This window comes from Ostrea edulis, chromosome 10 (genome assembly GCF_947568905.1).
Source record: "Ostrea edulis chromosome 10, xbOstEdul1.1, whole genome shotgun sequence".
NCBI classification, from domain to species: Eukaryota; Metazoa; Mollusca; class Bivalvia; order Ostreida; family Ostreidae; genus Ostrea; species Ostrea edulis.
In genome coordinates this window covers 16,224,847-16,239,384 of record NC_079173.1, presented here as the reverse complement: position 1 = coordinate 16,239,384, position 14,538 = coordinate 16,224,847, and the positions used below count along the sequence as shown (strand labels likewise).

Sequence of the window (14,538 nt, the reverse complement as noted above, 5' to 3'; positions counted from 1 at the left end):
CGAGGCAAACTTTCCAAAAGGACTGTAGAATTCGTTTTACAGACTTATAAGTACTCCTAATTTTACACAGCCCTTAGAGTATCCTTACTAACACCCATGGTCTGTTAATTCGATCGGAAATTGGTGGGTGGAAGTCATTGGTCACGCATGCGTAATAACGGCCATTCATCGGCTACTTACATGTACGTGCTATTTCTGCTTGGAACCAAGGTAATATAATTGATGTGGGTGTTTCTCATTGTTACTACCCGGCGCGCCGTGTAGACTGGTAGACAATCATTAACGCATGTAACTGTACACCCTTTACATAACTGTATACTAGCAACAAGATCTCCCTATCTGATTGTCGAGCTGTGTCTAGTCCTCTATTCAGCTTTTTGAAATATAATTGTCTTTCCGTGTAAAGAAAAGAATGAAAAAGCAAATTTTGATATGTGTAAGCTTCTCTGGTGTGTAAATTCAACAAATCACCAAACTCATACAGTTTCAGGAAATTTCAAAACCATGTCATGGTTCAAGCCAATCACGGTTTCAAATTTTCCGTTTAACCAAATTAATTAAGTCCGGTTCGAATGGATGAAAAGACGTTACGAAGAAATAGAAAGAACGTCAAGGAGAAACTCTCGTAAAAAAAACCCACTCCATCGGAAATCGAAGGAAGAAAGAAGAGTTGTATCATTGCCTGAATTACGGAATTCAATGCGAAAATTGATTGCAATTCAACTCATTTTTCTAGAGAAATGCAATTACTTAAAAGTCTTGGGTTTTCTAAAGAAAGTTTTGGATCTTCCTCATCCTTTTAAGCACCAAGATTGTATAGGGAAGTATTGTACATTAACCACTCTGCTTTTAAATTAAATCTGCTGTCCGTGGTCCCATTTCTCAAATAGATTTACTCATAATCAAAGTATACCGGAAGTTCGGAAAACAAGTATAATAATTGATTTGCGTATGTCGTTTATTTTAGTCTGGATATTACCGTAAATTAGCTGCGTTTGTGACAAGAAAATTGACCCTTGTAGATCATACATTTCAAGCACCTGTTCTCTCTCTCTCTCTCTCTCTCTCTCTCTCTCTCTCTCTCTCTCTCTCTCTCATTGATTTGTGTATGTCGTTTATTTTAGTCTGGATATTACCGTAGATTAGTTTCTCCCTCAGTGCCCTCGTCCGAAAATAAATATTTTCTTGACTATTTGATAATAAAACAAAGCAGAAAAAGTGAATAGGTTGGTTGCGTTCGTTACAAGATCGCTTTTAATAAACAAACATCAGATCGACAAAGCTGAAAAATCACTAATGAAAGCATATGAAATTCTGGGAGGGAGGGAAGGCTAAGGCACAGAAGTACAAAAGCAACCTTTTTTGCTTGTAACGAACCTCACACTGCCCTAAAACTGACCAGTAGTAATATGTATACTAGGCGCAATGGCGCTAGTGTCTGAGCTCAAAAACCCGCAAAATGTATTTACGGAAAATAACGGAAAATGACGAAATGTAAAACGTAAAGAAATAAACTTAGCTGCGTTTGTGACTAGGAATTTGACCCCTGTAGATCATAATTTTCAAGCACTTCTCTCTCTCTCTCCATTGCCATATACTTTGTAAACGAGATTCATGAATCTAACGTACACATGCCCAAATACGCCACACAACTGTTTAGTTGCGTCATTAACCATAATTTTACACATATTTCCAATTTCTACATTTGTGGTTAAAATATTGAACTCGCTTTCTACGTCCTTGACCTCTGATACCGTATGATACCGTATTAGCTTTGGGTAGTCTCTCTCGGGTACACATAATACTACTATAGGCAGAATTATAAAGAACTATAGGTTTATGTTGTATAATATGGTGTTTGTATGACTTGTATTATGATATTCATTATTCTGGTGATGTTTGGAACTAGATTTATATAGGTTTCATGAGGTTTTGTTGCAAAATTAATGCGCTATATGAATTTGACTTTTTATATATTGCGTTGTTACACAATCATGTTAACGGCAAACTCTATCTCTGAATTATTGTTCTAAATTTATCAGATAATATACATATAAAATTTTAAAGTTTAAAACTAAAACGTGTATATTGTGAACAAAGAATACAAAAGAATTCAATTCAAACTGTAGTTTTAAATTTGCCTCTAGGACACTGTAAATCTCAGACAAGTACAGTGCAGTGTGTTAGTCTTATACCAGCACGTGTGTGTGTACTGTTAGTCCCCGAGGGTCTCTACAGCCCAGTAGCTAAGTACTTCGTTACTAGCTTGAAAATACGGATGTATATTTAATTGCTGTTATAAAATTTAGAAATTCATTTCAAAATTAAGGATTATCTCCCTCATGCATAGCTCTTATCCTTGGACGAATTTGGCTCCACTTGTTTAGCACGCTGTTTTTGGCTATATTTAGATCCAAAACTTCATAGTTATTTCGGATTTCAAACATTTCGGTTGAGCATCACTGAAGAGACATTATTTGTCGAAATGCGCATCTGGTGCATCAAAATTGGTACCGTATAAGTTTTACATGTATATATAAATAATTTAAAAAGTCTTAAGTTCTCTTGCATACCTTTCATACATGCTTCAATCTCCCTGTGGTTTAGGTTACTTGCTGTGCAATAGTGAAAGTAATAATAATAATAATAATACATGTACTAAAAATAATGAGAAGTATATGTAGTAATAATTAATCAATTGCAAAAATATTTTCCCACTTCATCCATATTTTATCGAAGTTATGTATTTTAAATGTTTGAATTGCAGCATATTTCTCTACATGATATTTAAACTTTAAGTGACATAGTAATCCAACAAGATTTGGTTCTTTATTCTGCATTAAACAGATAAATATGTATTGTTTAGCATATAGAATTATAAAGTTTATAGCTTTATTTTTTAAAGACAGTGGAATTTCACCAAATATTATATTTGACACATTAAAATCAATTCTTTCTGAAAATTTTCTATATATATGAAGACTTAACTCACTCCACAATGTTTGGGTCTTATTACAAGAAGTAAAAATATGTGTTATTGCTTCAATATTACTTGTACAAAATCTACAGAGATCATTTGTTTTAACACTAATGTTTGTGTAAGTGTCTGATGTATTGTATGTGACCAAAAAAAATAAATAAATTATAAAAAAAAAGAAAAAGAAAAAAAAGAAGTTCTCTTACATAAATGATAGCATTGATTATAGTTTTTTTTTTTTTATTGAGTATTCAAATCAAATTGTTTCTTAATTTTGTTTCCTGTTTGTTTCCATTTTAAAATTAAGTATATCACATTACAATTTCCGTGTGTTTCTTTGGAAATAGTTTTATTAGAACATATATAAAATTTAGGCGACTGATTCGATGCTTTGCATCAAAATTATCTTGTTTAACAATATTGATAAATATTAATATGGTGATGATGATAATAATTTTATAGCAATTTTCCCACTTATTCAGAACCGCACATAAATCAGTGACGTCTGACACATTCAAAGTGTCACACCTAATGTACATAAAATATTTTAGATGACACAAATGTTATGCCGTAGTCGTTCCCTTGCTGCAGACCTACTACGTCATACAGCTTTCAAAAGTAAATAGATCTATGATAATGATTAGCCTGGTTCCCGAGGCCTTCCGATGTGTAAGTGCTTGCACATCGGAAGGCCTCGGGAACCAGGCTATGACTGATATCGTTAGATGAGGTAAGGGTTCTACAGAATGGTATCTTACTTGGGAAAACTCACTGTCCATAACCTAATAGTATTAGTAATCCTTTGAGTACAGATGTATATTATATAGTCACAAATATTTTCATATATTGAGGGCAACATTTTTTTTAGCATCATACAAATCACGGAAATTGCGGCTTGTACACTGTTGTATGGAATTCACATTGGGAAATAATATCCTTCAATGGTTCAAAAGATGCAAACTCGATGTGTAGTGATGGATAGCGAATATATAGGTCAGACAGTCCCTAAATCTTAATACCATTATTAACTGTCCAGTCTCTAGGTCAATATTAACATGGATCGCTACACCAATATCTTAGTTGATGACTCGTTATTGCCACATCTCATATGGAGTACTAGTTTATGGAGTACTAGTTTACCATCAAAAGAGTGATGTATAAACTCTACAATATTTTACATGAGTTTTTGAGGCTGTGTTTTTCCAGTATAATGAAAGTGGTGTTTTGTTAGCCAATGAGAGATTTTTGAGTCCAGATTTCTCCTTGATTTGACACATTATACGAATATCTGTACATATAAAACACGCCTAGAAGACTCTGAACTAGACCTTATGATGATTTTTTGAAATTAGAAATATTCGTGAAAATAAAATCGTTATATTATACTTATTATTATTATTTTTTTAATTTACTATTAAAATCTTTACAAAATACGTCAATTAGAAAAAAAAAGATAATAAAATTATATATATTATTTAGACTAATTTATTTTTTAAATGATTGAAATGAATATAAAGATAATATTTAAACATAATGCATTTTCAATATATGATGAACGTAGTCCCTCCTGAGTGCAATAAATCATTGTGATACACGTGCAGTACTCGTGTGCTTGTAGACTTCTTCATCTTTATACTTTGTATTAGATGATAGAGATCTTGGTATAACATAATAATTTAGAATTCTTTCGTTCCAGAATAAGTTTTATTACATCACAGCTAAATGCGATTTTCTATTCGAGTTTTCAAATCTTGAATATTCACTATACACTTAGTGGAAAACACGTTACTCAAAAACATGTACGTATATTGTGTATTTGAAATAAGGCTATAAATAAGGGATTTCTAACACAGGTGCTTGTGGACAGGACTTCCGGTACTCCCCCCCCCCTTCTTGTATTTTTATACGCCCGTCTTTATGGTACAGCGATGTCTGTACGTCCGTCCGTCTATCCACCCGTCCGTCCGTTCGGGGTTTTCTCTTTATAATTTCATTTCCCTTTCACATATGCTGAAACTTGCTGTGTAGCTTTTTTGTGGGTCACACTAGATCATACTGCAATTTTGATCCATTTCGACCTTTTTTCCAGGAGTTTTGCCCCTTTATTTGGAAATAATTATTATATGGAGGCTACATAATTTGTCCGCCCTACTCCTCCCACAGTTTTCAAGTGAGAGCCTTCTTATTTTGTGGAGTGTTTGTATGGGTATTGAAGATGTGCATGTGGGATGGATTTTGATTTTCTACAATTTTTAAGAAAACTTGAACTTAATATATTTTGAAATTAATATTCTATGGAGAGTACATAATTTGTTCGCCCTACTCCTCCCACAGTTTTCAAGTGAGGACCTTCTTACATTTGTATTTTGTGGAGTGTTTGTATAGGTACTGAAGATGTGCATGTGGGATGGATTTTGATTTTCTACAATTTTTGAGAAAATTACAGGTTGTTGAACTTAGTCTATTTGGAAATTAATATTCTATGGAGGGTACATAATTTGTCCGCCCTACTCCTTCCACAGTTTTCAAGTGAGGACCATCTTATTTTGTGGAGTGTTTGTATGGGCATTGAAGATGAGCATCTGGGAAAGGATTTCGATTTTCTTCCATTTTTGAAAAAAATACAGGTTGTTGAACTTGGTCCATTTTGAGGAAATCTCGATTTTTATGCTAAGACCCTTTGTTCATATGAAAGTTTGTCACAGCCTCATGATGTCTGATACTATCTGAAGCAAAGTTATACAAATTATAGCACTAGAAAAACACCCTATGTAAGCATTTCACGGGCGTATTATGTATTGTCCAGCATCACAACTTCCGTTCGTTATAGTCAGAAATGAAAAGTGGCGAGGTTAAATTGAGCGATGTGAAGTAATTATTGCTCACCAAATAGCGATGCATTTAATCAACGAATCATCAGTAGATTTAGAATGACCGTTCTTTTCAGTTGGTATGTGCATTATTGGTGTTTTTTCGATAGGATATCTCAACGAGGTGTAAATTTTTTCAACATGTCGCTGGCTGAGTTGCACACCTTGTTTATATATTATGATCGGTGATATGACATTTTTAAAAACGGTTTCTATGCGAGATTTGTGTATTCCATTGAAATAGATAACCTCTGAAGTTACATATTTGATAAAAAATACTTCCGAAATACCCAAGGAATTGAACATTTAAAAATACATGAAGGGTGGGGGGTACCGGAAGTCCTGTCCACAAGCACGTGTGGACGATCTCAGCTACATACAATAGATGAGCGGACTAAGGTCAAATTTCAAATACATTTTTGTAGTCTTGCTTTGTTTCGGTATAATAAACAATTTATTACATGAATGATCGGGAGATATGAAGATTATTCACCCCAAAAAATCATATTCCCCATGAGCGTTGCCCTCGGGAAATATGATTTTTCTTGGGTGAATAAATCTTCATATCTCCATCACTATTATGCAATAAATGTATAATATCGCCTTTTAGAAAAGTGTAATATCGCCTTTTAGAAAGGTGTAATATCGCCTTTTAGAAACTAAGGTGTAACAACGCCCCTTTGCACGTAATTACGCCTTTTTTGGCGTTATAACGCCTTTCAATCTGCGTTATTACGCCTTTATGAAAGGCGTAATATTGCTTTTTTTCCGGCATTATTACGCCTCTTTTCGCGTTTAATATATAACGCCTTTTAACTCATTACGCCTTTCTATTTATTTTCCCCCTTAGTTAGGCTTTCATAGTTTTCAAATTGGTTGTAAGGTGTTTCCTTGAAAAATCGGAGTGCTAGACTAAATGACCCTGTGGAAATTCGGTCGGTGCATGATGTATTTATCAGTAGGCCCTGCGTAAATCCAGGTCTATGTACATGTGTATATTGGGGTCATTATCATATGTAATGCCGGTCCCATATATATATATATATATATATATATATATATATATATATATATATACACACAATCGTCTCCTGAAAAGTGCACAACGCTTCTTTGTTTATAGTGATATTAAGAGACGCCTTGGGCGTACTAGTAATTATATTATTGAGGTTTGTGAGAAAGATTAAGGGTTGTGTTGTGTCTCAAAACGAAATGGGACCTGCGTATCGATTGTTCCTTCGCTAAATGTTCGGCATTTAGAAGCGACAATTGCAGGTCTTTCGCATCTATCACACTTGTATGTACATGTACCTTAAAAAAACGGAACGGAAATTAAGAATTCGAATGATTATTGCAGTTAAAATAACATGACAAATTGGGCAATTATGATTTATTTTGATTACAATCAAACCTTTAGGAATTTGTCTTAGGTAAAACTAATCATCTTAAAATTCTCCACCATAAATTGATTAAGCTAAGTTGAATATTTGTATAAAGTTTTACAAGAATCTTGTAATTTCAGCATTGACAGAGGTGTTAGCCAGCAGGGGGTAGAGAATGGAAAGATCACACAGGATTTATATGCCCCCACCCCTCTCGTTGCAAAACGTCTTTAACACGCACGTATTTACACATACTACAGTGTATACCTGGACGTACAGGGACTTTATAATAGATATATTCATAAACAAAATTAATAATGAGATTACCTTTCCATTCAAATTAAACATAAATTCTCTGTTAGTATTTTAGCCATTTCATGTATTATGAAATAAATCTGTGACTTGCTCTTAGAAGTGTCGTAAATTTCATCTTAGTATACAATCGTTTTGGTTCTCTCTCTCTCTCTCTCTCTCTCTCTCTCTCTCTCTCTCTCTCTCTCTCTCTGCATCGGGTTTAACACAAATCCACAGTATATTAAGATATCGGTACAAGTACAAACTTTCACTTTACATAGATTGGCCCCTTGTAACTGAAGCAAACCTTTTATACACACAGGACTCGCTCGCTTAAAACTTGTATGCATTCCATAGTTCAATATCGTAAAATGGCTATGTTTGAAAAAACAAATGTTGAGAAAATTGATTTATATTTTTCAATGCTGTTTTAGCTATACATGTTTTAGCTAGGTTATATCTGACGTTGTAGTCTTAGCTAGGTTATATCTGATGTTGTAGACTTAGCTAGGTTACATCTGATGTTGTAGACTTAGCTAGGTTACATCTGATGTTGTAGTCTTAGCTAGGTTACATCTGATGTTGTAGTCTTAGTTAGGTTATATCTGATGTTGTAGACTTAGCTAAGTTACATCTGATGTTGTAGACTTTGCTAGGTTACATCTGATGTTGTAGACTTAGCTAGGTTACATCTGATGTTGTAGACTTAGCTAGGTTATATCTGATGCTGTAGTCTTAGCTAGGTTACATCTGATGTTGTAGTCTTAGCTAGGTTATATCTGATGTTGTAGTATTAGCTAGGTTACATCTGATGTTGTAGTCTTAGCTAGGTTATATTTGATATTGTAGTCTTAGCTAGGTTACATCTGATGCTGTAGTCTTAGCTAGATTGCATCTGATGTTGTAGTCTTAGCTAGGTTATATCTGATGTTGTAGACTTAGCTGGGTTACATCTGATGTTGTAGTATTAGCCAGGTTACATCTGATGTTGTAGTCTTAGTTAGGTTATATCTGATGTTGTAATCTTAGCTAGGTTATATATGATGTTGTAGTCTTAGCTAGGTTACAGCTTATGTTGTAGTCTTAGTTAGGTTACAGCTTATATCTGATGTTGTAGTATTAGCTAGGTTATATCTGATGTTGTAGTCTTAGCTAGGTTACATCTGATGTTGTAGTCTTAGCTAGGTTACATCTGATGTTGTAGTCTTAGCTAGGTTACATCTGATGGTGTAGTCTTAGCTAGGTTACATCTGATGTTGTAGTCTTAGCTAGATTGCATCTGATGTTGTAGTCTTAGCTAGGTTACATCTGATGTTGTAGTCTTAGCTAGGTTACATCTGATGTTGTAGTCTTAGCTAGGTTACATCTGATGGTGTAGTCTTAGCTAGGTTACATCTGATGTTGTAGTCTTAGCTATATTACATCTGATATTGTAGTCTTAGCTAAGTTACATCTGATGCTGTAGTCTTAGCTAGGTTACATCTGATATTGTAGCCTTAGCTAGGTTACATCTGATGTTTTAGACTTTGCTAGGTTACATCTGATGTTGTAGTCTTAGCTAGGTTACATCTGATGTTGTATTCTTAGCTAGGTTACATCTGATGTTGTAGTCTTAGCTATGTTACAGCTGATGTTGTAGTCTTAGCTAGGTTACATCTGATGTTGTAGTCTTAGCTAGGTTACATCTGATGCTGTAGTCTTAGCTAGGTTACATCTGATGTTGTAGCCTTAGCTAGGTTACATCTGATGTTTTAGTCTTAGCTAGGTTATATCTGATGTTGTAGTCTTAGCTAGGTTATATCTGATGTTTTTTTCTTAGCTAGGTTACATCTGATGTTGTAGTCTTAGCTAGGTTACATCTGATGTTGTAGTCTTAGCTAGGTTACATCTGATGTTGTAGTCTTAGCTAGGTTACATCTGATGTTGTAGTCTTAGCTAGGTTGTATCTGATGTTGTAGTCTTTGCTAGGTTACATCTGATGTTTTAGTCTTAGCTAGGTTACATCTGATGTTGTAGTCTTAGCTAGGTAATATCTTATGTTGTAGTCTTAGCTAGGTTACATCTGATGTTGTAGTCTTAGCTAGGTTATATCTGATGTTGTAGTCTTAGTTAGGTTATATCTGATGCTGTAGTCTTAGCTAGGTTATATATGATGTTGTAGTCTTAGCTAAGTTACAGCTGATGTTGTAGTCTTAGCTAGGTTAAAAATGATGTTGTAGTTTTAGCTAGGTTACATCTGATGTTATAGTCTTAGCTAGGTTATATCTGATGTTGTAGTCTTAGCTAGGTTACAGCTTATGTTGTAGTCTTAGCTAGGTTATATATGATGTTATAGACGTAGCTAGGTTACATCTGATGTTGTAGTCTTAGCTAGGTTACATCTGATGTTGTAGTCTTAGCTAGGTTATTTCTGATGTTGTAGTCTTAGCTAGGTTACATCTGATGTTGTAGTCTTAGCTAGGTTACATCTGATGCTGTAGTCTTAGCTAGGTTATATCTGATGTTGTAGTCTTAGCTAGGTTATATCTGATGATGTAGTCTTAGCTAGGTTATTTCTGATGTTGTAGTCTTAGCTAGGTTACATCTGATGTTGTAGTATTAGCTAGGTTACAGCTTATGTTGTAGTCTTAGCTAGGTTACATCTGATGATGTAGTCTTAGTTAGGTTATATCTGATGTTGTAGTCTTAGCTAGGTTACATCTGATGTTGTAGTCTTAGCTAGGTTACATCTGATGTTGTAGTCTTAGCTAGGTAATATCTTATGTTGTAGTCTTAGCTAGGTTACATCTGATGTTGTAGTCTTAGCTAGGTTATATCTGATGTTGTAGTCTTAGTTAGGTTATATCTGATGCTGTAGTCTTAGCTAGGTTATATATGATGTTGTAGTCTTAGCTAAGTTACAGCTGATGTTGTAGTCTTAGCTAGGTTAAAAATGATGTTGTAGTCTTAGCTAGGTTACATCTGATGTTATAGTCTTAGCTAGGTTATATCTGATGTTGTAGTCTTAGCTAGGTTATATATGATGTTGTAGTCTTAGTTAGGTTATATATGATGTTGTAGTCTTAGCTAGGTTACAGCTTATGTTGTAGTCTTAATTAGGTTACAGCTTATATCTGATGTTGTAGTCTTAGCTAGGTTATATATGATGTTATAAACTTAGCTAGGTTATATCTGATGTTGTAGTCTTAGCTAGGTTATATCTGATGTTGTAGTCTTAGTTAGGTTATATCTGATGTTGTAGTCTTAGCTAGGTTATAACTGATGATGTAGACTTACTTAGGTTATATCTGATGTTGTAGTCTTAGCTAGGTTATATCTGATGCTGTAGTCTTAGCTAAGTTACAGATGATGTTGTAGTCTTAGCTAGGTTGTATCTGATGCTGTAGTCTTAGCTAGGTTATATCTGATGTTGTAGTCTTAGCTAGGTTACATCTGATGTTGTAGACTTAGCTAGGTTATATCTGATGTTGTAGACTTAACTAGGTTACATCTGATGTTGTAGTATTAGTTAGGTTGTATCTGATGTTGTAGTCTTAGCTAGGTTATATCTGATGTTGTAGTCTTAGCTAGGTTACATCTGATGTTGTAGTCTTAGCTAGTTTATATCTGATGTTGTAGTCTTAGCTAGGTTACATCTGATGCTGTAGTCTTTGCTAGGTTATAGCTGATGTTGTAGTCTTAGCTAGGTTGTATCTGATGCTGTAGTCTTAGCTAGGTTGTATCTGATGTTGTAGTCTTTGCTAGGTTGTAGCTGATGTTGATGATTTCTTGCTAGATGCAGCTGGTTTACATATTGATGGAAAATACAAGACAGGAAATGTCGACTTGAGCTTACTTTCTTTGGATATTTTAATTATTTATCGTTCGCTGTTTCAGGGACTGGTGTTCTAATAAGCAATGGCAGCGAGTGAAGAACATCCCATGGCTCAGCATTTCGTCATGTGTCAGCTGTGCGAAGAAAACGTCCAGTTTCACTGTAAACCGTGTAAAATTAGTCTATGTGAAAGCTGTGTCGGGGTACATCTACAAACAAAGACACCAGAAACACATCGATTTGTCCATTTTCACAAATTTCGGGAACAAAAGTCACTAAAAGCCGAACCGGAAGTAGTGGCTGCTATTGTGTGTCCGTATACAAGTATGTTGGATATTGTTCGACAGGGAGACAGTCATTTCTATGTGTGCAGTTCAATCAGTCGACACATTCATCAACACGATTTCAGGCAAAATGTTGCTGTCGACAGCAGACTTGCGTCAGGGTGGCCGCGACGCTTGGCGAATTTTGGAGAGTCCATTATCTTCACGGAAAGATATAACAATACCGTGAACATTTTCACAGAAAAATCCAAAACTAAAGTTTTGTTTAGTACAGGTGATTGGAATCCTCACGGGATCGCAAGCACCAGCGCTGGGAACATTGTCGTAGGCTTATGCAAAGTAAATGTCGGAAAACTTGCTGTTTTTAACGAGAAAGGTCACGTATTGCAGGAAGTCGAGACGGATAAGGGTAAACCCTTGTATTTAGATCCTTATTACGTCACAGAAAACACCAACGGAGACTTATGTGCAGCGGATTTGGTACTTGAAGCGGTGATTGTCGTAAATAGTACCGGAGTATTCCGATTTTCCTATACCGGAAATCCGTCAGTCGGTACTCACTTTGAACCTCATGGCATTGCCGCTGACAGCCAATCAAATCTGGTCATTGCTGATTGGGCTACGCGAAAGTTACATGTTATCAACGAAAATGGTCATTTTCTGCGTTGTCTTGACTTTTTTCCTAATGCGTATTCATTGGAGATCCCCACAGGCGTGTGTATTGATAGCGACGACCTATTGTTTGTCTGTGGATACGACAATGAAAAGGTCAAGGTCATGCGATACCTTCATTAGATACATGTACCAGTATGCAAATTTAAAGAGAAATGTAACACCGAGGACAAACATCCTTAAGTTTTGAAATTCCTCCATCTGTTCAATCACTGTGCGTGGGGCTTCACGCTTGGTCACGTGACCAAGAGAACAGGACCATTTATGTTGTAACTATGATGTGATTGGGACATACCGTACCTCAATAAATTGGCATGTATTAGGATAACTTTTAAAGTGGCTCACTAGTAGTCACTACAGTGCACCTTGGAAGAATTTCACCATGTGATTTAATTACCAGGTGTGAAAGATATGATGATATGTAGTCGGTAAATACGTCAAAAGGTAGAGAATGTGCGATTTAGGATTTAAGAAAAAGCATGATTTTCAAAAAATTATTTCAATAATTAAAAAGAAAGAAACTCTTCTGGATTTGAACTCCGAATATGTGGGTCAGTAACCCGAGGCTTTATCCTTTGTGCTATGGTGATAAAGACATTTCGATCGATATGAACAATTTCACAAAACATTTCAACCGCCCTCTTGTGACGTACTGTAAAGTACAAGTCTTTGTGTAGTGAGCAATCTTAATATAAGAAAGATAACTCTTAAAGTGATCAACATGTTTTAGAGTTTAGTAATTTTACTTCACATTATTGATGTTTTGCGAGCATTGTTTTGATATTATCTGTCTTGATGCTAGTATAATTTCTTTTACTACTTTTATAACATGCTGTATAATTTTTATTGTGTGCAGCGCTTTAGAGTTGTTATTTATTGTCACAAAGGGCGCTATATAAATAAATATTATTATATTATTATCGATTACAAGGATTTTATTTGTTGTGTTTATTCATTTTTTCTATATATTTTTTCGAAAATCTTTACTCATATAGAAACGATGAAGGTCCACACATGTAGAGCTATGCTTAGGGCTTATGTCCATGGCAGTGAAGATTCTTTAACGTGAGAACACCTGCTACAAAACAAGACCTTCGTTTTCAGTTATCTTGGAAACATTCATGACTTCATCTGCTAAAACCGAGCAACATGCGAAGGAACAGTCTCTGGTTATGTTATCGTCTTAGGTTTGTTGCGGCCACTTGGATCGGAAATTCGAACGCTGAACTCGTCAATCGGTAGGACAAAGTAAATCCAATGATGTTGCAGTATATATAGCATGTATTTATTTTATTTTTGACTGAGAGGGAGATAGACAGCTAAGCACGTAACATCGTTCTAGAAGAAGGGGGGGGGGGGGGGGGGTCATTCATTAGTCCTAACCCGGACCAGCCGAAAAATTTAACATGTAAAGAAAACAATATGGGAAATTAAAAAAAATATACCAGAATGAAAGGGGATGAATAATTAATCAGAAAGAAATTATACTTTCAAGATTTATACTGAACGTATTAAACTTCCCGTATCTGCATACATTCATGAATATTATAATCAATGATTACCACTTGAATTCTCTCTCTCTCTCTCTCTCTCTCTCTCTCTCTCTCTTGCTTTCATTATCTAATGCATCTAAAGATTAAATTAAAGATTTTAATAATCGATAGCGTATATGAATAAAAGCAAATAATCGTTAAGTCATTTCTGCTTATATTGATATTAGTTTTTTTTCATGAACTAGTTGCATTTGACACCGAGGATTTACATCGTTAAATATTGATTACAAGCACATAGAATCGGAGAGAGTGTACTTTGAAAACTTAAAGTTAAGGATTTAGTCGTGTAGCTTATAGCGACCTACCCACTGCACGATTTAAGAAATTGACTACTACCCCCCCCCCCCCCACCACCACACACACACACACACACACACACATGGTCCCAATTTAAGGTTTTCGTAATCGGACAATTTAAGCACCATTTTTATTTTTGTTGTTATTTTATTGCTTGTCAAGAAATTTACACAATTTAACCGACAACATTCCCCTTCTGATACATTGAAAAATATAAGTAATGTTAGCACGGGGCTCCATAAAGTTCAATCTGCAGTTTGGTCATACTTCGTCATTCAATAACTTATTCAAAATAAAAAAAAATGTTTGTCGGGTTAGCGGTACTATGATGTATGACTATAACAATGACCTGTGTATAACTTGTACATTCCATGCAAATTCGAAGGGGTTTTCGC

At 35.0% G+C, this 14,538-nt stretch overlaps 1 protein-coding gene across 1 annotated transcript; it reads left to right on the top strand.

Moving 5' to 3' along the window:
* Positions 1-3,637: 3,637 nt before the first annotated feature.
* Positions 3,638-13,227, top strand: LOC125667533 (tripartite motif-containing protein 2-like). The gene is made up of 2 exons (XM_048901073.2): positions 3,638-3,707; positions 11,400-13,227. The coding sequence occupies exon 2, from the start codon at positions 11,421-11,423 to the stop codon at positions 12,414-12,416; it is 996 nt and encodes a 331-aa protein (XP_048757030.2). The 5' UTR covers positions 3,638-3,707; positions 11,400-11,420; the 3' UTR covers positions 12,417-13,227.
* The last annotated feature ends 1,311 nt before the right edge of the window (positions 13,228-14,538 follow it).